The sequence below is a fragment of the Eptatretus burgeri genome, chromosome 7, assembly GCF_056783735.1.
Source record: "Eptatretus burgeri isolate ZD-2024b chromosome 7, Ebu_testis_v1, whole genome shotgun sequence".
Lineage (NCBI taxonomy): Eukaryota > Metazoa > Chordata > Myxini > Myxiniformes > Myxinidae > Eptatretus > Eptatretus burgeri.
The window spans coordinates 2,890,966-2,917,448 of record NC_140967.1 but is presented as its reverse complement, the minus strand read 5'-3'; the positions used below and the strand labels follow the sequence as shown (position 1 = coordinate 2,917,448).

At 44.9% G+C, this 26,483-nt stretch overlaps 1 protein-coding gene and 1 long non-coding RNA gene across 4 annotated transcripts in view; one reads left to right on the top strand and one right to left on the bottom strand.

Moving 5' to 3' along the window:
- LOC147022559 (uncharacterized) overlaps nucleotides 1-6,298 on the top strand; it is a 202,283-nt gene extending 195,985 nt beyond the window's left edge. For both annotated transcript variants that reach the window (XR_015059788.1, XR_015059786.1), the window contains one exon: nucleotides 6,013-6,298. This is a non-coding gene — a long non-coding RNA (uncharacterized LOC147022559). The remainder of the gene's footprint in view (nucleotides 1-6,012) is intronic.
- A 146-nt stretch (nucleotides 6,299-6,444) lies between these two features.
- ARV1 (ARV1 fatty acid homeostasis modulator) lies at nucleotides 6,445-25,300 on the bottom strand. 2 transcript variants are annotated; one of them, XM_085887250.1, is made up of 5 exons: nucleotides 25,141-25,300; nucleotides 19,674-19,793; nucleotides 15,842-15,995; nucleotides 7,641-7,880; nucleotides 6,445-7,296 (listed from the first exon to the last, which is right to left on the bottom strand). In XM_085887250.1, the coding sequence occupies exons 1-5, from the start codon at nucleotides 25,249-25,251 to the stop codon at nucleotides 7,154-7,156; spliced, it is 768 nt and encodes a 255-aa protein (XP_085743376.1). In that variant the 5' UTR covers nucleotides 25,252-25,300; the 3' UTR covers nucleotides 6,445-7,153. The 2 variants fall into 2 exon arrangements, with proteins under 2 accessions (XP_085743376.1, XP_085743377.1); XM_085887251.1 differs by having other exon boundaries at nucleotides 25,145-25,294.
- Between the last annotated feature and the right edge of the window lie 1,183 nt (nucleotides 25,301-26,483).

Genomic DNA, 26,483 nt, shown 5'->3' with positions numbered 1-26,483 from the left:
CAGATAGAGTCCAACAGTGATGGTGACTTGTAACGTGCCCACTCGGATAGAGTCCAACTGTGATGGTGACTTGTAACGTGCTCATTTGGCTTTTGCTGCATCGCCCCCTGCTGTAGGTGCTCGATCATGTTTGTGCTCTCTCAGGGCGACAGCGTGTGATGGTTGTGAAGTTGGGGGTGTTGTATCATGGGGACGGTGTGTGTGTGTGTGTGTGTGTGTGTGTGTGTGTGTGTGTGTGTGTGTGTGTGTGTGTGTGTGTGTGTGTGTGTGTGTGTGTGTGTAAGTGCACAACGATGAAAGTTCATTCGTTTTAAAATGGTTTGTACTGGAGTACTTTTTTTTTAACCTCCATCAGGGAAGGTCGACAGAGCTTGTTTTCACAGCTGTTTCGGAGTGGACAGATTCGGCGAAAATTTGGTGGACAGGTTGGGTGTATGACAAGGACGAATTGATTCAGTTTTGGTGAAGATTCGAATCCGGATCAAGATAGGGGAATTCTTTAACTGATTCTTCACCATTGAGAGATGGTGCCAAAAACCATATAATATATATCAATATTATTTCCGAGTTTGTGGTTTCGTGTCGCGCTATCTTCGACTTTGTTCTGCGCTCGAGTAACGTGACATTCGGCTTACATTATCTCAAAGATCATATGAGGTGCATGGTACAAAAAAAAGTAAATAAAATGGATCTGAAACAGTGAAATCGTATTCCACTTACTGCATTAAAGTAAAATTACTACTGATACTCTGCATCAGTTCCTTTCTCAAACACACCCACCCCAACATGTCGCGCAGAGCGCGGGTTATGCTAGTATATCTTATCTCAAAAGGTTTTGGACGAGTTATGAAAAAAAAAAAACTTGGTGGATGAGTTGGTTCGGTGATGAGAACAAACCGATTCGACTTTGGTTAAGGTCTGATTCCAGATCCAACCTTTCAGTGGGATACAAAATTTAAGCTGTTCAGACTGGTGGACGAGTACGCTCTACCGAGTGCCGCTCTCGTTTGTATCGTATTTATCTGATGGACTGCGTTTTGTCCGTCTTTATCTGCCACACAAAGCCTGAGAGTGAAATTTGACAGATCCAGAGGTGTGCAGGTGCACAGTTGTCGAGGTGTGAACCGGGTCCGTATGTGTGAATGAGATTTGACCAGGAATGATGTGCCTTCGCGTGGGCCCCATTCCGTACGAGCGATGCAGGGGTATGGAGCATATCGGCTTTTTACATCGCATGTTGGGGATTATACCTCCTCCCACCAAATAAGGTTCCAGTGCATTTGTGATAAAAGCAACCGACAGAGTGTGATTGAGGTTCTTGAGGAACTGAGTAAGATTGAGAAGACATCCAGACAATGTGACGTTCAAGCCGTGTTGCTCGTGACCCCAGGTGATGGGGCCTTTCAGAGAGAATCCTGGTGGTACAGTATCTGAATTGTGGAGGGTAGATCCTTGACTCATGAAGTTTTACTCAACACGTATGTACAGCCCTGCAGCTCTGACCATGTTTGGCTCTGGAGGCCACATGGTTGCTCCCATCCATTGCTGCACAATACAAAAATTAACATTTTATCATCCTCACCTCATCTCTCTTCATCTTGCCGAGAACAAAAATGACAAACTTTTAACCTCAAGGACAAATATTGAGGCCGAAGTCGCTCTCCATTCCCTGTTGCGTTGTCCAAGTGTTCATTAGGTTGAAGGTTAAAGGTCTTGTTGACATTTTCTGTAGGTATTAATTGTTTACAGGCTTGAGGGTGGAGCTCCACTTTCATTCTTTGGATGTAAAATTGTGATTCAATCTTTGTGTATCATTTTATTACCCATATAATTCTTGATGAATGGAGCGATTCGAGATTGGGTTACATGCTATCATGGGTTACACCTTATGCGAGTGATTTGACATATTCATCTTACACATGTAATAGAAACATTGTATTTTAGAAAATTTTCATAAAGTGGTTGTTTTGGGATTGTATACTTATGTCTTATCTGTATTGTCTTGTCACTGAATCTTACTGAACACCAAATGAGATCATCATCATCATCCAATCAATCAAACTCGGGTATACCTATCGATTGTTCGCCACTAATTTTTTTTTATTATTATTATTTTTTACTCAAGTCACTGCACTAGCGGTCACAACTTCTGCTAGTGTGGTGCACACAGCAAGAATCAAACCCGGGCCATCTGGGCGTAAACCATGTATCCTAACCATTAGACCATGTGAGTAGAAAAGGAGATGAGTAAATGTATACCACGGTGAATTGTCACCATCATTTCAGGAACAACGTGTCCTTCAATCCTGGAAAATCTTACACACACACACACACACACACACACTTATTGTTTCAAAGGATCGTCAAACAAACCCACCTCTCTATTTGCATGGTCAGCCACTGGAAAAGTTTCAGGCTCTTCAACTTCTAGGCCTCACCATCAGCCACGACCTCTCCTGGGTCCATCACACAGCAAGGCCTGCCTCCAAAGCCAGCCGCAGACTGTGCATCTTCCGTCGATCCAAGTTTTCCTTGGAAAATCAGAGCTACTCAATCGACATGGCCTTGTTGGTAGCCCGATTGAGTTTGACAGTCCATTGTGGGTTGGTGCACCAACATCACAGATCTCTCCCGCTCTCTCTCGCATTCTGTGGAATCTTAAGATCTCAAAATTATTTGAATCTCCCACAATAAAGCCAAAAGCACAAGGTCTGGTGTTCTCAGTCACGTCACAGGCAGGTCAGTTGTCTCTGACTTTTTTTGAACCGCATCATCTCCAATGTAGCTCTCTCTGCTCTCAGTTCTCCAACCCTCTGCTGCTACACCAAGATGCATGGCACGTATTGTTGCAGTAACCTCTTCCTGGTGAATCTACCAAAATCCAAGCGGATTGCACAGCTCACTGTTTTTGTCTCTCAATTGTCCCGTCGGTGAAACCGCCTTCTAGCGACTGCCTTATCCCATTCTTCCAGCACTTCAGGCAGCAGTGCACCAACATCTCTCATCCCACCACACAATCATCATTACCCCAATTAACCCTGACTTACAAGGTTGCAGTACTTCCTCAGGGTTGACAGGATGGCCTAACCCTATATGTATGCACACTCACCTCTAGCCTGTGTATGAATCCCGACCCAGCAAAGAAATGCCATCCTGGTGTGTTTCCCAGGCAGGTAATTCATCAATGTGTGCGATTTCCCTCGGATGGATGTTAAACAGGAATCCCATCTGTCAGCATTCATTGGTGGACATTAAAGATTCCACGGTGTCCTTCACGAAGAATAGGCAAGCTATCGCCAGCACCCTGAACAAATTACAAATTCCTGCCCGAACCAACAGAGGGCACTGCATCAGCAGAACAGCCGTGCCCTCAGCCAATGATGCTACCCCGCAGCCTTGTGCTGCATACGAACGATGAGTGCTTCCTCGCATCCTGTTTTAATATTCATTCGTTCCTTGTTAATGTGTTGCCCCACTGCCAGTTTATACCCTTGGTAACCTTGCTCTTCCATGAGCCTTGATCACCTTGCTCTTCCATGAGCCTTTATCTTGTGAATATTAAACCCAAAAATATAAAATAAGACCACATTTGGTAATTGGTGTGGTATTGAGTGAAAATGGTTGCATCAGACTCAGCCTGGCGTCATCGATTGTACCAAGAGATGGATAAACATCTCATTTACAGGGGAGGGGGGGGGGTAGGACTCTTCACGAACATCCGAGGCAAAGCTTGTCTTGAGATCAACTGGATAAATGTTTGTGTGTACAAGGGTGCAGATTTGTGCATGATGAGTGCCATCTACTGAATATTCGTATGATGGCAGTCAGAGAACAAGCAGGGATAAAGATGGCATCATGATTTTGAGGATACTAGAAATCAAGCACATTATGGACCCTTGTGTCTCGATGGCTATTTCCAATTGGCTGATTTACTCACAAAATACAGTGGGGAGAACAAGTATTTGATACACTGCGAATTTTGCAGGTTTTCCCACTTACAAAGCACGTAGAGGTTTGTAATTTTTATCATAGGTCCACTTCAACTGTGAAAGATGGAATCTTAAACAAAAAGCCTGAAAATCAATTGTATGATTTTTAAATAATTAATTTGCATTTTATTGCATGAAATAAGTATTTGATCACCGACCAACCAGTAAGAATTCCGGCTCTCACAGACCTGTTGGTTTTGTCTTTAAGAAGCCCTCCCATTCTCCACTCATTACCTGTATTAACTGCACCTGTTTGAACTCATTATCTGCATAAAAGACAGCTGTCCACACTCAATCAATCAGACTCCAACCTCTCCACAATGGGCAAGACCAGAGAGCTGTCTAAGGACATCAGGGACAAAATTGTAGACTTGCACAAGGCTGGGATGGGCTACAGGACAATAGGCAAGAAGCTTGGTGAGAAGGGAACAACTGTTGGCACAATTATTAGAAAATGGAAGAAGTTCAAGATAACAGTCAATCTCCCTCGGTCTGGGGCTCGATGCAAGATCTCACCTCGTGGAGCCTCAATGATCATGAGAAAGGTGAGGGATCAGCCCAGAACTACACGGCAGGACCTGGTCAATGACCTGGAGAGCTGGGACCACAGTATCAAAGAAAACCACAAGTAACACACTACGCTGTCATGGATTAAAATCCTGCAGCGCACGCAAGGTCACTCTGCTCAAGCCAGCGCATGTCCAGGCCCGTCTGAAGTTTGCCAATGACCATCTGGATGATCTAGAGGAGGAATGGGAGAAGGTCATGTGGTCTGATGAGACCAAAATAGAGCTTTTTGGTTTAAACTCCACTCGCTGTGTTTGGAGGAAGAAGAAGGATGAGTACAACCCCAAGAACACCATCCCAACCGTGAAGCATGGAGGTGGAAACATCATTCTTTGGGGATGCTTTTCTGTAAAGGGGACAGGACGACTGCACCGTATTGAGGGGAGGATGGATGGGGCCATGTATCGCGAGATCTTGTCAACAACCTCCTTCCCTCAACAAGAGCATTGAAGATGGGGCGTGGCTGGGTCTTCCAGCATGACAACGACCCGAAGCGCACAGCCAGGGCAACTAAGGAGTGGCTCCGTAAGAAGCATCTCAAGGTCCTGGAGTGGCCTCGCCACTCTCCAGACCTGAACCCAATAGAAAATCTTTGGAGGGAGCTGAAAGTCGTGTTTCCCAGCGACAGCCCCGAAACCTGAAGGATCTGGAGAAGATCTGTATGGAGGAGTGGGCCAAAATCCCTGCTGCAGTCTGTGCAAACCTGGTTCAGAACTACAGCAAATGTCTGATCTCTGTAATTGCAAACAAAGGTTTCTGTACCAAATATTAAGTTCTGTTTTTCTGATGTATCAAATACTTATTTCATGCAATAAAATGCAAATTAATTATTTAAAATTCATACAATGTGATTTTCGGGATTTTTGTTTTAGATTCCGTCTTTCACAGTTGAAGTGTACCTATGATAAAAATTACAGACCTCTACGTGCTTTGTAAGTGGGAAAACCTGCAAAATCGGCAGTGTATCAAATACTTGTTCTCCCCACTGTATGAGTTCCACAAGTGAGCTGTTGGAGGTCCAACAGTGGAGGAGGCAGATCTATGGGGATCTGCAGCACACAGGTGTTGGCAACGGCCTGGAGCAGCAAGGCGGATTGGGGGTCTGGGTGTGGGGGGGGGATACCTAATAGTGGACTACATGAGGGATGTTTGTGCTGTGTCAGTTCAGGAGGAATCCCAAATCTATCGGTTCTTGCTCGGCGATTCATAGACATCAGAGCAGACACATCGTTTGGACCATCGGACCAATGACACGATTCCAACCATTATCTTTTCAGTCATTGTCATTTATCCAAAAGTACAGTTTCCCAATGTCCTCGTCCTGCATGTGATATATGGATAAGCTCCACTATATAATGTGGTGATGAGTCAAAATACTCCATAATTCCACTCATCGGCCAGTTTTTCCTCCATCAAATGCATTTAAAAGGCTCAAAGTCTCTACTTTTGTTTTCAGATAAACACTCGTTTCCACCTGCTTAACGAGGGCCAATCACAACACATGCCCAGAAGGAATCAATTAAGGGAGACAATGGAACGAGCATGAAAGGGTCAAACTCAACCTGGTATGGAGCATCTAACACCACCACCATCACCACAAGGCACTCACTCGATGCTTCAGTAATAAATACACAATACCGATGAATGTGCATCAAAGTAATGAAATCAAACATTTGAGATGATATGTATTTTTATTTTAATAATTTAAAGTATGAAACACAAAGTGAATGTAAAAAGGATGTAAAGTATGAAAATACTTTACTTCGTGGTGTAGTCAAAACATATACCTCTCCACTGTAAGAATGCATTGAGATCATGATCAATGTGTCCAATTCCCACTCATCACCGAGTTCGGGTTTTCTCTGTCAAAGTGTTTAAAAGATTAAAAAAAAACTCGAAGTGCAGTGTTAAGTTCACGTGAGGCTGCCAGGATAGCTTGGAGGTACGCACACCCCAGAACTGTAGAGCCTGGGTTCAAATCTCGGCCCAGCCATCCCGCTATAAACCCCCATACTGGTGTTTCACAGGCAGGGCGATTCATCGATATGTGCCGTCCTTTGGATCAACCTTAAACTGGGCGTCCCATCTGTCAGCATTCCTCGGTGGACATTAAAGTTCCCATGGTGTCTTTTGCGAAGAGTAGGTCAGCCATCACCGACACCATGGTCAAATTCCAAAATTCCTGGCCAGACTAATTAGTCGAGTATCAGGCCTGGCCAGTCTGTTCATGGAAGATTTTGGCGAGAACCTTCCTCCGGCCAACCGCACAAGAACGCGGGAATAATTGTGGCCTTTGAAGAAGAAGAAATTCTGTTCAAATCAGCTTTACATGCCTCGGCACGCCACCACTCCTCAGTGCACGCCTCATCATGCCGCCCTCCGCCCTCCCACCACAGATTAGAGCAGGAATTTGTAATTTGTTCAGGGTGCCGGCGATGCTTCGCCTCAACTTCACAAAGCACACCGTGGGATCTTTAACATCCACCGACTAATGCTGGCACAAAAGATGCCTGGTTTAACATTGGTGCTACCATTTCCCAGCATATGCCTCATCAGGCCACCATTCTGGAGCGCACACCTCGTCAGGCCACCATTCCTCAATGCACGATGGCTGCATACATATGCAGTGATGTTCCATAGTTCCACAGAAGGTGCCTGGTGACCCAAGCCGTGGCAGCCTCCACAAATAATGCCACCAGGACCAGAGCACACGCCGTCCTGTGCAGAGTGCCAAGCACGACTGTGGAAAAGCACAGGTGCGCTGTTGGAAAGGTTTCTCCACATACAGCCCTACAAACGCTAAACTTACAATGAGACACAACACTAACACTTAAAACAATGGCGATTAGTTACACAAGTGTTAATCAGATTGATACAAACTTTTTTTTTTTGCTTAAAAACGATGAAGAACCCAAAATAAAGGAAATGAAATGGTGAAAAGAATGATTCAATCATTTCCAAACTATAGCTGATTAAGGTTGAAGGTTGATTGGGTGAGGTGGTAGGAGGTATATTCAGTTATGAGGTTCTTTAAGGGATGGGATCCTGTAAGAAGAAAGTCACAGGAAGGGACAAACATGATACCTCTCACAGCCTGGGCGTTGGATGCAAGTGTAAACAACTTGAGAAGAGCAAGGCACAGCAGGGAATGGCTGTGGCACCAGATAACAGCAGGAACCAGGAGAAGCTTGCCATAGTTGGAAAGAAGCAGAGCCCTGAGGAGAAGTCGGTAATCAATGGGATGAGGGATGATGGCCCAATTGGGTGCCATCTGCATGATCGAGTAGAGAAATCCAAATGCTGCTACCAGGTATGAGTTCAGTTCTGTAACAGGTCATGGAAAATCCATTAGTTATGACACACAAAGTGTTTTTGGAATAGCAATACAATATTGTCGTGTCGGTGCGTCCATTAACACAGACCGACTGGGCTGGAGGTCGAAAGACCTCCGCGAATACAATAATGGTGTTTAAAGTTACTGTTTTCTTAATTTACACCATGTTCTTTACCATCAACATAACCCCAAGGATCGCCCTCTCGAGATAAAGCGAAACTGGCATTGGGTCACGCATGAAGGCAGAAAGGCGGGAAAACATTTCTTATAATTACCTCCCTCCGCAACAGAAGGTGGATGGAGGTAATATATTCATCCCTGTTTTTGTTTGTTTGTCTATTTGTGAGCAGGATATCTCAAACAGTTATGGTCAGATTCAGACGAAACTTGGTGGATGAGTAAGGTGTGTGACAAGAACAAGCCGATGAGATTTTGGTTAAGGTGCGGATTCAGATCTGGCCGAGATCAGTGGGAGACAAAACGTAAACTGTTTAGTCTGGCGGAGGTATGCACTCTACCAAGTGCCCTTCTAATTAGTATTGTATTGCATTGATCCGACAGACTACGTTTTTTGTCCGTCTTTATCTGCACCACAAAGCCTACGAGAGTGAAATTTGACAGATCCGGAGGTGTGCAGGTGCACGGTTGTCGAGGTGTGAACCGGGCCTGTATGTGTGAATGAGATTTGACCCAGGATGATGTGCCTTAGCACGGATACAATTCCATGAGCGATGCATGGGTGTAGAGCATATTGGGGGTTTTTTTTTTTTTTGTTTTTTTTAAGTTTTTATCCTGTGCATGCAAAGCAATGGGAGTTGAGAAATGGTTTCAGTCTGTCTGTCTGTTGGGTCGCCGAAATAGGTGACCCTTATAGTCAGTAATTCTGACTGTTTGTTTGGATGTTTGTTCGTTTGTCATCAGCATAATTGGTAGTAAACGTGAGCGGATTTTGACCAAACTCGGGTGGTAGGTACATCTTATGACCTCGTGCTTTGGAAATTGTGATAGTTGCTAGGGACGCTTTGGTTCCCCAGCAACAACCGAAAAACCTTCAAATCGGAACTGTTCACGCGAAATCAATTCCGAAAGCCATTATCCCACGTAGGGTTATGAAATTTGGCACGAATGATCTTCAGGTGATGCTCTATCAAATATATTCCAGTTTTTGTGATATATGGAATACTTTACCCGCAGCGCCCCCTACAATTAGGGTATGCGCGAAAATTGAAGGCCACCGTGCGACCAGGTGAGTGCATCGATACAAATGAAACTTTGCAGGTTCATGGTACTCAATGAGTACTACAACTTTGCCTCAGGACATATTGACCGATTTCGCTTCGGCAGGGGTGCAAATTAACATTTTTATCCACCGGCCAGTAGGGCCGATGACTAGAAAAAGTTACCGGCCCAGCAGAATTTCTACCGGCCCGATAAAATAAAGACAAAAGTCACAAATTTGATATCAAACACTTTTAATATACTCACATGAGTGAGTTTGATGAGTGAGGTTGGTTAGATGAGTGAGTTTGATGAGTGAGGTTGGTTAGATGAGTGAGGTTGGTTGGATGAGTGAGTTTGATGGATGAGGTTGGTTGGATGAGTGAATTTGATGAGTGAGGTTGGATGAGTGAGTTTAATGGAGGAGGTTTGCAGAATGAGTGAGTTTTATGGAGGAGGTTGGGTGGAAGAGTGAGTTGGATGGATGGATGAGTGAGTTTGATGAGTGGGGTGGGGGTGGGGGGATGACGCAGGGAGCAGGAGGTTGTGGGTGATGGGAGGGGGGACCTTTTTGTGTGGTGATGAGGGGGGCAGGGGGGTTGTGAGTAGTGCTGGGGGGAGGCATTTTGTGGGTGATGGGGTGGTTGTGGCTGATGGACGATGGGGGGGGGGTGTGGGTGATGGACGATGGGGTGGAGGGGGAGGGGAGGTTGTGGGTGATGGACAATGGTGGGGGTACTACTCGTCCACCCAACATCACATATAAACTCACTCATTCACCCAACCTCACCCATCAAACTCACTCATTCATCTAACTCACTCATTAACCCAAAAGCCTCATCAAACTCACTCATTCACCTAACCTCACCCATGAAACTCACTCATTCACCCAAATTCACTCATTTAACCAACCTGGGCATGAGAAAATGCGTCCAAACCGTCAAATCTCACGCAATCATGCGTGATTTGGAACGAGATGAAAACACAAAATGGCCGCCGCAGAATTACCGGTGATTTCTATGGATTCATGCGGACAAAAACAGTAGTTCTAGTTGAGAAAACTAGTAGAGAAGCTAGTACAAATTGTACAAAATAACATGAATCACCGGTGATTCACCAGCAGGGTAGGTAAGGCAGTATTGTGTACCCGCCCAGCACAAAAGTTAGGCGCCATTGGCGACCGTTAATTTGCACCCCTGCTTCGGTCAGGGGTCAAAGGTCAATTAGTGCAAAAAATCGATAATATGCGAGAGCTGGAGGTGCCTTCGCGCCAAATGCTACTCCTCATAGGGTTATGGTCGGATGGTCATGAAAATTCACACTAATCATCTGGAATACATTGTGCACAAACGATCGAGCTGGATTTTCGATTTAGATCTTTGTTCACCCACAGCACCCCTCAAACTTTGGGGATTTCCGATTTCAAACCGCATTTTCGGTACTTTTCATTCAAATGGATACCGAGTGGTTATCAGTAGGTGGAACTGGATGTGATTTGATATGCATAATCTTAAGGTGATTCCTGTCCGCTATATGACATCCATTTTGCTCTATATCTTATAGTTTCTATGCTCGGCGACCCATCGCCGCCTACTGTCTACAAACATCGGTTTGTGATTGAGCAACACTTCATTTCAATGGAATGTTACATTACAAGCACGAATCGGAAAACGAACCTGTAGCTTAGCAATACTTTGGGCTCTCAATTTGTTCCGATCGCGCATACACAGAAAGGAGGGAGATAAAAAAAATTTTTTAGAGTACCCCCATTTTTCAGTTTTTACTGAAATGTAAGCAGTTCAAGTCCAGTGAATAACCTGAAATAGTACAAAGCTCAGCAGTTAACTCCCAGAGGTTAAAAAAAAGTTTAAGTTACCAAAAACTGAAAAATAATGTAAATTTCAGAGTTGTTAAAAAAGGCCCTTTTCAGGGAACAAGTAATTGGTTAGCAACTGCAGCTGTTCTGCAGCAATGGAAATAAATTAGGCCTAGAAAGTTGATGCAAACAATTCCTTCAGGTGTCCCAACTTTTGTTGATTAGTTACAAACCCTCTGTCTGTATAAAAGGAGTGTTGGAACAGACTGTGTTGCGACGCCTTCTGAAGCATTATTTGGACAATATGGCACTGCAGGAAGTAGTATATTGCTATCATAATGGCGAGAAAAAGACAATTAACAAAGGAAGACAGACAGACCATGATAACCCTTAAAAGTGTAGGTCTTTCCTTTAGAGAAATTGCAAAGAAGCCAAGGTGTCAGTGAGTACAGTTTCCTACACCATCAAAAGGCACTTGGAAACTGGAGGAAACTCTGTGTTGTGGCTTTGGGTCTGTCAGACCTCTTCCTGTCTGGCAGTCAAACAAATTTTAAAATCATTCCAAACAGGAAACTTACGGTTTTTAGTGACGTCATAAAGGATACAAACAACAACAGGGATGAAGAACTAATGTGATGTGTTAAAGAAGGTGGTGTACAAGACTGGTCAAAAGTTTTATAATACCCCCATTTTGCAGTTTTTACTGAAATGTAAGCAGTTCAAGTCTAGTGAATAACCTGAAATGGTACAAAGCTCAGAGGTTAAAAAAAGTTTAGGTTACCAAAAACTGAAAAATAATGTAAATTTCAGAGTTGTTAAAAAAGGCCCTTTTCAGGGAACAAGTAATTGGTTAGCAACTGCAGCTGTTCTGCAACAATGAAAGTAAATTAAGCCTAGAAATTGATACAAACAATTCCTTCAGGTGTTCCAACTTTTGTTGATTAGTTACAAACCCTCTGTATAAAAGGAGTGTTGGAACAGACTGTGTTGCTCCACCCTCTGAAGCATTATTTGGACAATATGGCACTGCAGGAAGTAATATATTGCTATCATAATGGCAAGAAAAAGACAATGAACAAAGGAAGACAGACAGACCATGATAACCCTTCAAAGTGTAGGTCTTTCCTTTAGAGAAATTGCAAAGAAGCCAAGGTGTCAGTGAGTACAGTTTCTTACACCATCAAAAGGCACTTGGAAACTGGAGGAAACTCTGTGTTGTGGCTTTGGGTCTGCCAGACCTCTTCCTGTCAATCAGAAGACAAGTTTCTGAGAGTCAACAGCTTGCGTGATAAGCGGCTCACAGGACAGCAGCTTCAAGCACAGCTTAACACTGGTCGAAGTAAGGAAGTCTCCGTTTCAACTGTGAAGAAAAGACTTCGAGCTGCAGGTTTGATAGGTCGAGTGGCAGTAAGAAAGCCATTGCTAAGATGGCAAAATAATAAAAAGAGGCTTTCCTGGGCCATGAAGCACCGCCAGTGGACTACTGAAAACTGGAAGAAGGTCTTATAGACTGATGAATCAAAATTTGAAATCTTCGGTTCATCACGCAGGGTTTTTGTACTCCGTCGAGTAGGCAAAAAGGATGGTTCCTCAGTGTGTGACACCAATTGTCAAACATGGAGGAGGAAGCGTGATGATCTGGGGCTCTTTTACTGGATCCAGAGTCGGCGACTTGCACAGAGTGACTGGCACCCTGAACCAAAAGGGCTACCACAGCATTTTGCAGCGCCATGCAATACCCTATGGTCGACGCCTAGTTGGTCAGGGGTTCATCCTACAAGATAACGACCCAAAACATATCTCCAGGCTATATCAGAACTACCTTAGAAGAAAAGAACAAGACGGGAGGCTTCAAATCATGGAATGGCCAGCACAGTCTCCAGACTTAAACCCCATCGAGCTGGTTTGAGATGAACTGGACAGAAGGGTGAAAGCAAAGTAACCTACAAGTGCAACACATTTGTGAGAACTTCTGCAACAGTGTTGGCAAGAACTTTCTGAACAATATTTGATTTCCATTGTAGAAAGAATGCCACGAGCATGTTCGGCTGTTATATCTACAATGGGGGCTACTTTGATGAGTCAAAAATTTAGATTAAATTTTGTTCAACAAAACGATTCCATGATTTCTTTTTTTATCTGCAATTGTTTATTTGTTCTATGCTTTAATTTCAGAGTACATTGAAACATTAAACTGCTTAAATTTCAGTAAAAACTGGAAAAATGGGGGTGTTCTAATCTTTTGATCGGTAGTGTATGACATTGCATCAACAGCAGTAAAATTCAGGAATTCATTTTCGACAACTTATAAAATCTTTATTTCATTTCAATTGAATTAAATACTTGAACACAAATCACCTTTTTGGCACTTTGAAAAACCTCAGTTTAGCAGTACTGGGACAAAATATTACGCTACTTTACATGATCTCGACCAATCAAATTTGTCGTTCGCAGAGCCTGCCCACGTACTTTTATCTACAGACTGCATGAACAAGACAAAAGCTGGACAGATCTGATGCACGAACACAGAGGAATAGGGAAGGTAAGACACGAAAACCCGATCTTATGTACAAAGGGAATAAATAACCCACCATGGCTCCACAATTCCGGATTCACACAACAAAGGGGAGCAGGTGAAGACTTAAGGCTCCCCTTCGACATGAACTGGATGTGGCTGCAGGGTGGTGAGTGCAAGCTGGCGTGGCACAAGGCGAAGTGTGGCTCCGTTTAAAGAATGAAGATGAGTTGGCCAGGAGATGAGGGGACGCGGCTAAGCAAGCAGAGAGAGGGGTTTGCTCCACCCGTCCAAATGTAAATAAGCCACATGCATGCATGTGGGTGGCCCCTCATTTCCAGACGGTCCTTTCGGAGTCCCTCTGGTCCCCTCATTTCCAAACGGTCCTTTCAGAGAGAGATAGTGAGAGTGTGAGATTTGCAAGGATTTAAAGACACATTCCAAGTGTTTTAGCAGCTTATCATATTTTTTTCAAGGTCTGAAGAGAGGTTAGAGGATGCAGCCTTCCTGTCTGAATGATGAGGGATGTCACGGCAGGGGGTGGAGTCATCATCAAATAGATAAAGAGGATTTTTCAGAGAGTCAAAGACATCATTGATGAAGATCAGGAAAAGGACTGGGCCCATAACACTGCCTTGGGGCACGGCTTTGACAGGGAGAAGAGATGAAAGGATTCCATTGAGTGACACAAGTTGGCTTTGAGAGTAGAGGTAAGCCATGTGTGAAGTTGGCCTTGGATGCCATAGGCATACAGTTTGGAGAGCAAGGCAGGATGCCAGACTGTATCAAAAGCACAAGACACAGGATGTCCAGAGAGACGACCTTGATGTAATGTCTGACATTGAGGAACTCCATCCATTGTTGGGTGAGTAGAAGCAGCATGTCCAAGTTGGAGTGACCTGATCTGAAGCCAAATTGGAGATCTGAGATGAGGTTGTTGGAGAAAAGGAAAGATTTCATATCAACTGCAATGATGGATTCCATGAATTTAATGATGATTGGAAGTAAGCTGATAGGTCTGCAGTTCAGAGGATCAGTTTTTGCACCTTTTTATGTTGTGCAGTGATGTTGATGGATTTACAAGGAGATGGAATATGACGTAGGGCAAATGATGGTGAAAAGAGCAGAGACAGGATGTGTAAGAGCATCAGAGCAGGTTTTTGTGAGACGTGAGCTGATGCTGTCCGGCCCAGTAGCAGAGTCAGATTCGAGGGTTGAAAGAACCTTCTTCGGTGCAAAAGACACACGGTCCAGAAGCAGTTGGACAGGGAACGATGGGTACCGAGAGTGAGGGGTTGGGGACATAAGATTTGGAAGCCGACACAGAACTGAGGAATTCGGTCTTCTCACCAGCTGAGTCAGCTGTGGCGACATTTGAATAGAGGGAAGGGATGGAAGGGGAGCATACTCCATACATTTTATGTGCCTTGACTCCCTCCCCCCTCCCCCAAGGTTTCTGCAGGGCACACACGGTCCACTATCAACCCCCTTCTGGTGAAACTACCTCATTCAAGATCACTGCTTACCTCCGTTCATTAGTTCCTCTTTTTTCCTACCTGTAGAACCAACTTGCACAATATATTCACTCTAATTCCCTCCAGGTCTCCAGGACAGCTGTTCATCACCATGTCAGATGGTCCCCAATTTTTTAGCCATGACCTTTTCTACCCTCATTAACCCCCCCCCAAACCCCACCGCAATCCCCCCTCCTTCCAAATTTCCTTCCTGATAGTTTCCTTCTGTATCCATGTTGTGCACCCTATGCATCCTGTCCTGCCTCTCATTCCTCCCCATACCCATTGTTTGTCCTCTCCCTCTATCTTAGCCTTAGGCTCTGCTGTTGATGTCCACCACCCCCCCCCCCCTGCCGTTTCTTTTGTCCTGTTGTGTTCTGATCTATTCAGTGTACGAGTTAATACTAGCTCTTCCATGAACCTAGACTGAATTAAATTAATAAACCCTTTTTTTTTAAATAAAAAAGGGTTTAAGCCCAATAGTCGTCGTGGTGGCCTTCAATTGGTACGGCCTAGATTTGTTCTCAGTGCCATTATACCATTCTTTCATCATAAATATTCAACCGTTGATGACGTCAACGACGTACAGATCTTAATTCACAGGGACAGAAGAGAACGGAAAATTGTTGCAGAGATTGCTTTTCATGAAAGAAATCTTAAAATTTTGACAACAGGTAAGTGTCATTCATGACGAATTATTTATTTATTTAATTCTTTTTCTGGTCAACTCTCATCCTTCATTTATTCCTTTAAACAAGTTCAGATCAAGCAAACAACTGATCAATTAACTTAACACCTATTGTAAATATTCTGCCCAAAGCCAAGATGTGCAATCGTTAACACAACGTTTTGGAGGAAAGGATGATGTGCAGACAAATAACGGCTCACCGACAGCCACGAGAGCACACAGCCAATAGAAGTCCCACTCGCGAGTGTAACGAATGATGGTAGATGGATCATCGTTGGTGGATGTTGGATGCAACTGCGTCCAACGCACGTATCCCTCACAAAGAATGCAGAAGATGGATATCTTCCAGTAGAACTGCCATCAAGAAAAAAATTAAATAAATAAACTTGAACTTGTCAACGTTTCACAGTGAAAAAAAGTCAAAACTTTCTCCAGTATCCAGATCTGTCAATGGCTGGACGACGAACGTTACAGCAGTTCCAAGCTGAATGTCCCGAGAGGGTGCGCCGTGCATGTCAAAACTGTCAGTATGACATCGAATTCATTTTCAAATAACATCTCGACTCAGGAATCCATTTTAACACACGTCAGGAAGATGGACATCCAAACAGCACAACGTCTGGAGTTGTTTGTAATCTCCTCTTCTTCAGAAACACGAGCATGTAAGATCCCTCGCTTCCAGATAAAATAAATAAAAACTAACTTTCACCCTTTAAAAAAACACGTGAGAATAAAATATTTAATATCAGCTGCTTATTGGTTCGTATCTTTTTCTCACCTGAGTTGCAAGTAGAGCGACCTGCTTTGTGAAGCTTTAAAATGCGGTGTATAATCGGAAATGCTGTTTGATAGGGCGATATGAATAAAGTGGAAATGTTGAAAGAAAAAGTATTGACTACAGCTATTCTTTAATCAGTATGAGAAATGGGAATGAATGAGACTCACGATTATTATTACAAGTGAAGAAGATGAAGAAGTAAGAGATTTTGTTTTAATGTAAATGGGAACCGGCCCATGTATCCTCACCTGACTCACAACCACATCATACTGTTTGAAACCGGCCCATCTATCCTCACTTCACTCAACGATATCATCCTGTTTGATACCGGCCCATCTGTCCTCACCTTACTCACAACCACATCATACTGTTTGAAACCGGCCCATCTGTCCTCACCTTACTCACAACCACATCATCCTGTTTGATACCGGCCCATCTGTCCTCACCTGACTCACAACCACATCATACTGTTTGAAACCGGCCCATCTATCCTCACTTCACTCAACGATATCATCCTGTTTGATACCGGCCCATCTGTCCTCACCTTACTCACAACCACATCATACTGTTTGAAACCGGCCCATCTATCCTCACCTTACTCACAACCACATCATCCTGTTTGAAACCGGCCCATCTGTCCTCACCTTACTCACAACCACATCATCCTGTTTGATACCGGCCCATCTGTCCTCACCTTACTCACAACCACATCATACTGTTTGAAACCGGCCCATCTGTCCTCACCTTACTCACAACCACATCATACTGTTTGAAACCGGCCCATCTGTCCTCACCTTACTCACAACCACATCATCCTGTTTGATACCGGCCCATCTGTCCTCACCTGACTCACAACCACATCATACTGTTTGAAACCGGCCCATCTATCCTCACTTCACTCAACGATATCATCCTGTTTGATACCGGCCCATCTGTCCTCACCTTACTCACAACTACATCATCCTAATTGATACCGGCCCATCTATCCTCACTTCACTCAACGATATCATCCTATTTGATACCGGCCCATCTGTCCTCACCTTACTCACAACTACATCATCCTAATTGATACCGGCCCATCTATCCTCACCTTGCTCAACTACATCATACGGTTTGAAACCGGCACATCTATCCTCACATTACTAAACTACATCATACTGTTTGAAACCGGCACATCTATCCTCACCTTACTCAACTACATCATACGGTTTGAAACCGGCCCATCTATCCTCACCTTACTCAACTACATCATACGGTTTGAAACCGGCACATCTATCCTCACCTTACTCAACTACATCATACGGTTTTAAACCGGCACATCTATCCTCACCTTATTCAACTACATCATACGGTTTGAAACCGGCACATCTATCCCCACCTTACTCAACTACATCATACTGTTTGAAACCGGCCCATCTATCCCCACCTTACTCAACTACATCATACTTTTTGAAACCGGCCCGTCTATCCCCACCTTACTCAACAATATCATACGGTTTGCAGATTGGGCTTGATTAGTGGTATCCCCAATTGGACAATTGACGACGGACGTACGCAGGCAGGGATGGACGGATGCAGGCAGGGACGGACAGACACAGGCATGCCAAGACCGAACTCCTTTTGTGATATATATATATATATATATATATATATATATATATATATATATATATATATATATATATATATATATATATATATATATATATATATATATATATATATATATATATATATATATATATATATATATATATATATATGACCTGCAAGGTTCTAATGTTACCATGTGACAGAAACCACTTGATAACCGCAACCACAATAATAACTGACCAGGCTGGAAGCTTGCTCCAAAGACAGCCCAACCTTAGCTTTTTATCCATTAATGACTGCAAGTGATAATGTTGGTCTGTAATCTGGTCTGATGCAGCATCACACCAGTTACAAATTAAGATGACTCACAATTTAGCCTCCCAGGAATATTGATTAAATCCAAACGTCAACGCAGCAAAATGGCAGAAATGCGAGGTACACAGTCTCCGAAGAAATAAATTATTTATTATGAGCACAAGACACGGTAACAATTTTAAACACATTAAAACGACACGAGAAAAGCTAAAAAGGAAAAATTAACTCAGCTATGACACCAGACAATGACCATGCACACAAAACCAGGCAAGAGATGAAAATAGACAGGATGAAGAATGCTCAGGCTATTGTAATACTCGTACAAGGAGCATGCAGCACAGGAGCAGACCAGAGTCCAAGAGGTGCAAGAACTACAAGAGTGAGGAGTGCAGAAGAGGCGAGAGAATGCAAGGTACGTCGGTCCCAGGCAAAACCTAGAGTGAGGGGTGAGCACGCATTTTCATGCCCAACTCTCCCCTTCCCCACCAACTGATGGCACGAGACCAATCACCACGTCCACCACAGGGATAGACGGCACCGCTTCTATTTATGGTCGCTGGCCGTGGCAGAAGACTAGACCAATGACTGAACTGCAAGTTCAACCAATTATGGTTTGAGGTCTTGCACAAATCTGTGCACCTGGAGGATACACCCACCGATGATGTTCACAAATCCAGAATGGACTACAAAACCAAGGTCCACCTCTCCCACTTACTGACAAGCAGGTGGGAGGAGTTTTCTCCATCTGTGGGTGGGAGGGAAACATGCCATACTGCTGTCTATCCTTGCCTGGCCTCACGCAATTCAACGTCGGGAAATGGAAGACGTGAGACACCTTACCTCTATCATCTAGATGGGATAATGCTGTCCTATCGCAGAAATACTGAGGATACCTTACCCTAACCACACATACTTTTAATACGTTCCAATGATACCAACTCACACGGAGAATGGCACCAACTTACAATAAATAAATAACCATTCCCTTCACACCGTGAGGCACATAGGGCTGCCGAGGCAGTTTCATTTGGCTAAGGAGTATGTTCCTGGATGGGATGTCACTCAGACGGAGGATACTCAAATGGCTTATTACCCCAGTAAGCTGGAACTCATTTTGCTGACCTCAGAAGGATGACAGACTGAGTCAACCCACCTGGTGTTATTTCAACGGAGGAACAGGGGCTCAAACTCAAGACCCTAAGATCATAAGCCAGCTACCTTAAACGTTAAGCCAACAGCAGGCGTAACTTACATCGAGAATGGTACCAATTTATACCTCTGCATTTATGATTCTTTCTCTCAAGATAATGCATTGTTCAGGATAAGGAGCTGACAGACATACGTACATTAGTCTCCGTGTTGAAGATGATATGTCTGAAGGCCTGGGCTTTGAACAGCAGCACGTCGATAAGAATGATGGCTGGATCGTATTCCACATACTTGTCAACAGGGTTACTGCACTTCCCCTGGAACGACAAAAACGACTCATTTTGTTCAACTTTCCTATGAACGACACATTCATTCATTGAACCACAGAGGAACCATTCATTCACTGGAGTACAAACGAACCATACTCCTGAAAAGAAACATGCAAGGTTAAACTCACAATCGTCTGTTTGATGTAGGAAATGTGAAGGTGATTTAAGCCAAGTGGGTGCAGGGAAGTGTATTGAGATGGTATGGGCATAAGGATGAGAAGGGATGAGGAGTATGTGGGCAGAAGGATGATGATAATCATACCACCTGGAAAGAGACGGAATGGCAGACTGAAGAGGAGACGGAACGATTGTGTGGAAGCGGACATGAAGGAGAAAGGTGTGGCTAAAGAATGGGTACAGGAACGACTCAAATGGTGGAGTAAGTAACATTCAGGTCCCCGTAGCTCAGTTATTTCATTAAGTAAATGTGGATAGATAGCTCCCTTCCCCCTATGTCGAATGGGAATTAAGTGTACGTGCGCTGCGAAGTTATTTTATAGATAGGATTTTTACCCCAACAACAACACTCTGCTCGCGGCATTGTCGGCACTCTTCGCACGCTCTCTTCGCACGCTCGCTGGCATGTGTGCGTGGGCAGAATTCCATGCCCCAGGCAGTGTGGATTTCGCACCAAATATGGTCACGAAGCATTTCGCTCTGGCTTGGCCAGAAATATGGGCACGGAGCGCTTCGTTCTGGCTTCGCGGCAAATAAGGGTATGCGTAATTTTCCACCCAATGGGCGACGCACGGACCAAAGCCGGGGCGGTCCTTCTCAAGAAGGCGGAGCCGCGACACGCCGTCCACCCAATGGGAGCAGGCGATGGGGGAGCGGACCGCGCCCCAAAAACGATGGAAAAAGGATTGATGATTGCATCCCGTCTCCTCGAGCATGCTTCTGTCTGGGTCTGCGGCTGACTGCATCCCGCACATCCGAGGCGTCTCGTTTGGTGCATTGCAACGAGCGGTCGACCATCTCATCAGGGGAGATCACCTCGTCTTGCCTCCTCTGGGTTCAGCTGCCCTGGTCCGTTCTTTGGTGCCTGGTGCTCTGGGAAGGTGTGGTCATCCAGCCGCACGAACATGGCCATGTAGCCAGCCATGTTCTCTTCCCTCAGCTCGTCTTCCCTCCCGAGCTGAAGGGGCAATAAAGACCTCGAGGTCCATCTCTTTTTGGGGTATTTGTGTGTGTGTCCGTGGGCCCTGTCTCTAAGTAGTATTGCTGAAGGAATTGCTTGTACATTTGATTCCCTTCTATATTCGGTTACGTGCTCCCCTCGTCCCCTGATTACGTGCTCCCCTCGTTACGTGCTCCCCTCGTCCTCTGCCCTTACGTGCTCCCCTCGTCCCCTGATTATTGTAAATAAATTTCCCCATTGTTGAATGTCCCAGCTCGTTCCCTGTCATTTCATTTATTGGCTTAACACGTGTGGATGTGCATATGGATGCGCGTGTTGAGAAATAGTGAAGCAGTAAATTGTTCATTTGGACCGACGGGCCTCGGTAACCATCCGCTCGGGTCACACACGGTTCGAGTACGTTAACGGCTCGTTCCGTTCGAGGTCTATCGAGGGTGTGAATTCCCCGGTAGCTTTGCCGCGTGGGTACTTAGGTATATTGAAGTTTGGCAATTAACCCTACCCGACGCGGTACATTTATTGGCGATTCATAGTCCTGTAAGGGACCCGTGCCTTCTGGACTTATCCAAGGGTCACGACCTAAATTCCGGTGTGTTCGGTGGAGTCGGCTCTACTGCTCCCTCTCGCGGTTGTGCTCGTCACCGATACCCGGCCCCACAACAATATAATGTTTCAATGTGTCAATTATTTTATCCATGATTAAAACAGAGTTTAAAAACCTGCTGTACACCTGAACAAAGTACATGCTGCTTTGCATTATGTGAAAAATGTGTGCAAGTTGGGAGAAGTTTATGTTTTATTTTTGGACACAAAGTCGAGGCTCATTGAAGAGAGGTAACACAGGGTAGAGGACAATGCAATGACTGTAGGCCAGTGGGGCAATAGGCTCATACAAAGAGTATTGTTACAGGCTCGAGGGTCGCGAGGTCGTGATGGGAGTACTCGGATCCGCTTCCCAGCCGGGATCCTGAAGCAAACGAGCCGCAGGTAACTACGTGGCACGATGGGTTGCTCAGCGACCACGGACGCCGTCTAAGAAGATCAATTCAGGCAGGGTCTTGCGTCAAACTCTGCTTTACCTTTCCGGCAAATTAAACCTCCCAGATGAGGAACTGTGTGCTGAACGTCTCACTGCTGTCAATCAAAACGGCCGAGCGATGCCAGAAGTGGGACATTGGCTAATTTAGCTGACGACTAACAGAAAGCGGCGGCGGGGCTTGTTAGTGACTCCTTGCTCATCCGACTCAAGCCTGCGGTCTTACGTTGGCCTCAACGTGAAAAAGGGGAAGATGGGGGAAGTAGGGGTGGGGCAATGATGTAGTATGCCATGTGGGGAGAAATGCGGGTGAATGTTCGTGGTGTGACAGAGGAAATCGTTGAGCTTTGCCTTCCAATCGGTGCGTTCCTGTCGTCATGCGGTGCTCGCTGACTGTGCCCGTGGGTCTTCAATGGAGCCAATGACCAAGCCCACCCCTCTGCGGCGCTGTGCTACGCTGTTTATTTTAATTATTATTGTTGAAGACATTCGCAATCCCAGTCCGCGTTGCTTTCTGATGCGCACGATTGGATTTGCAATGAGTTGTCATGTTACGTGTTGCAAAGTGTGTATAGATGCACTGGAAAAAGGTGCGGAGAGGAAGAGAGAGATCGAGAGAAATAAGAAGAGAGGGGATTTAGAAAGAGAATTACAAAGTGGGTTTGAATCTGCTGCACAAACACAACAAATTTCCCTGCCCATCGATACGAAGGGAGAGGTAATTTAGCGAAACAAAATTACTACAGATATAACTACACGAGGGAACCCTTATGTGTTTGGTGCGTATCCCCGGGGTCTTCCAAAATCGTACCAGTATGAATGAATAGGAGGAAGGAGAAAGAGAGGGAGAGAGGGAGAGAGGGAGGGAGGGAGAGAGAGACATAGCAACCTGTAATGCTAGGTTCCCACTATCACGATGCGCGGCACGATTGAAATTGTGGACTAATCGTGGTGATCCTATCAGATCTTATCAGATCTTGAGGTCAGTTGTCACAATCGTGTTAATCGCAGAAAATATTTGAACGGTTCAAAATTTTTCTACAATCAACATGATCAATTGTCAATCGGGATCACCGTATCAGATCGTATTGCATCGTAACAAAGCGTGACAGATCGCATCTAATCGTACTTCCTAATCGTGGTGATCGGGATCGATCTTAGACAAGACAAACACCACACTCTGTGAGACCACAATTTCAATCGTGCCACGCATCGTGATAGTGGGAACAGCTTTCAGAGAAATTCCATGATCAGCTACGAATGGCCAATCGCGGCGTTCGTAACGGATCGCACGACAGTGGGAACCTAGCATAAGTGAAGGAGAAAAGTAAGGAGAGAAAAGATAACGGGTAGGGATGGAGGATAAGTCGAGATGGCGGCAAACACTGCCAGATTGACGCCCTGGAGTGAAGAGTTGAATTTAACAGACCGAGGATGGTGGATGTTCCACAAGTGGCGGAAAAGAGGAACAAAGGAGTGGAGGTTAGCAGTGAGTTTGGATTTTTTTGGAGATTCACAGTATGGAGTTGCGAGAAGAATACGTGCAACCAAAAGGGACGGAGGGATGAAATAGCAGAAGGAACAGGAGTTGAGGAAAAGCGATCAAAACAAGAAAGGTCGCAAACCTGTTTACCTGAAAAGGATGATGAAACGCAAAACCTTTACAGGCCCTGTGCAAGTTTATTCATGGAAGATACCAAAGATGTCGAGAGCTTAGGATTCGACGACAACCAGAAATGACAGGTGTGAAGCAGGGTTACCGGCTCACACAGGGGAGGAGTCATTGAAAAATGTCTTGTATGCTGTGAGAAGTTCTGATTTCGATGGGAAGTGCGCCAAGGACTCGGCACAATGGAGATGACCAATCTGTGGCTGCCTTTCGAGGCAAACTTTGATACATGGTCTGGCCAAGGGAGGTCATAGCAGATAGAGAAGCTGAGAAATTTGAGGGACTGAACATAGGTGGGTTTGTTTGACGAACCTGCTGAAGATACATTCTGGAAATGTAACATTTGCCTGGATTCAGTGAAATGATAGACATGTTGCAAGGATTGCGCCAAAAGATCATCCTTTCCATGTCAGCAGAGAGGGAAGCTGCTGTGAAGAAAGCTGCTGCTATGTCGGCCCATAAGGATGGATAATTTCAGGTGAAGACCCGAGGCTGGCAGTGTTGACTGGTAGGTTCGACAAAACCCTTTTGGAACGTCGTGTGGTTATAATGGGAAAAATAAAACATCCTGTAGACAGCATCAGTACGGGATAACCTAGATGTACACACACTCGCCTCTAAGCTGTCAAGCCTTGGTTTGAATCCCAACCCAGGTATAAAATGTCATCCCTGCGTTTCATCGGTGTGTCTGCTGTCCCTTCGGATAGACGGTAAACTAGGTGTCCCGTCTGCCAGTGTTCGTTGGTGGACGTTAAAGATCCCACGGTGTCCTTCACAAAGAATAGACGAGCTATTGCCGGTACCACTGAACAAATTCCAAATTCCTGCCTTAACCAACATAGGGCATTGCATCAGCAGCACAATTACACTCAGGCAATGATGCCACCCTGCAGAGAAGAAGAACTCGAGTTGTGGACCACACGGGGGTCCATGGCTTGATTCGGACATGAGGAACGATGAGGATCATGAAGACAGACAAAGCATTCTATTAACCTGCCCCCAGATTGCAGGATGTTGAGAGGAAGGGTCTTCCATGACATTTTGTGCACAAACAAGGCCATAGGTTTCAGGAGCACCCTCACACTTCAGCTCGAGGTTCCACGAACTTGCCTTCTGCTGAGATGATGAAACACGGACAGGTGTGAGGCGTGAACATCGACAGAGACACTACAACAATGTTTACGTGCTTTCCCCGAGGCCGAGGCTCGGGTCCAGACTCGAGATCCTTGGATGGATGTTTCCCGCACACAAGGGGCTTTCCGTTTCATTTCGAACACCATGCTTTGAGATGCAACACCTCCTGCTGACACCTCACCGGGAATGGCAGTTTGGTGGTTTTAACCGCACGGGGTAGAAAGCACAGCACACAGGAAGCCAGCCGCCTGACGGCCGATGGAATACAGTCGACCCAACAAAGGTCGATCGAGTCACGTCCACGTTGCACCCCGATTCACAACACTTCCATCCGTCATTGGTTGCCTTCCCCACTCACACACATCGCCAGCTTGATGACGCCGCGCTGGTAATCCTTGAACAGCTCGGTCGCACACTCTCCACACTCGATGCATCTCGGAGTGCGCCGCATGCTCCTGTCACGCGACATGACGGCGGTTCATCTCCCTCGCACTTCAGAGAGTTCACAGTTTCGCGAAAGCAGATTCGCCACGCAGCAAGTGGGCACGCCCACCGTGTGACGTCACGCGGAAGAGCGACGGCATCATTCCAACATTTTAACGATTGATCTCTCTCATCCTGTGGTCTGTGCAAAGTAACATTTAATTCGGCCGAGGCCGAACGAAGCGACGTCGAGTCTGTTTATTTCTGATCTGAAAAACGTCCAACAACCCGTGGCCGTGGCCACAAAAAACACACGTTTTACCGCCGGTCGTGTTTCCCATCCAATCATCATGTTAATTTGTTTAAACATTCTCCACGGGAAGGCGCTCCTGTGTGAGTGAGTGCTTCGGCTGACGTTGCACAATGTGGCCAAGGATGGTTGTGGACGCCGATTACGAGGTTGGAATCGCGAAACTCGGATCAACACAAGTAACAAGAGAAGGGAACATTGGGAGAGCGCAGACCTCGACCAGGATGAACAGTTTAACTTTGGAATCCACAGGACCAGCGGGATGCAAGCAAATTCGAATGAAAACGTCCACTCGTGCTCTGCCCATGTTTTCCCTCATGTACGTTCATGTTTTCCCTCATACATATTCATGTTTTCCCTCATGTACGTTCATGTTTTCCCTCATGTATATTCATGTTTTCCCTCATGTACGTTCATGTTTTCCCTTATATATATATATTCATGTTTTCCCTCATACATATTCATGTTTTCCCTCATGTACGTTCATGTTTTCCCTCATGTACATTCATGTTTTCCCTCATATATATATATTCATGTTTTCCCTCATGTATATTCATGTTTTCCCTCATGTACATTCATGTTTTCCCTCATGTACATTCATGTCTTCCCTTATATATATATATATATTCATGTTTTCCCTCATGTACATTCATGTTTTCCCTCATGTACATTCATGTCTTCCCTCATGTACATTCATATTTTCCCTCATGTACATTCATATTTTCCCTCATGTACATTCATGTTTTCCCTCATACATATTCATGTTTTCCCTCATGTACGTTCATGTTTTCCCTCATGTACGTTCATGTTTTCCCTCATGTACATTCATGTTTTCCCTCATGTACATTCATGTTTTCCCTCATGTACATTCATGTTTTCCCTCATGTACATTCATGTTTTCCCTCATGCACATTCATGTTTTCCCTCATACATATTCATGTTTTCCCTCATGTACATTCATGTTTTCC

Bases quoted from the DNA above. Each gene is read 5' to 3' on its own strand.
- ARV1 (XM_085887250.1), bottom strand. From the start codon at position 25,251: ATGTCGCGTGACAGGAGCATGCGGCGCACTCCGAGATGCATCGAGTGT. The intron at 19,794-25,140 runs GTGAGTGGGGAA...TTGTCGTTCCAG, and splicing joins TCATCAAGCTGGCGATGTGT to GGGAAGTGCAGTAACCCTGT. The intron at 15,996-19,673 runs GTACGTATGTCT...TCTTGATGGCAG, and splicing joins TCTTCAACACGGAGACTAAT to TTCTACTGGAAGATATCCAT.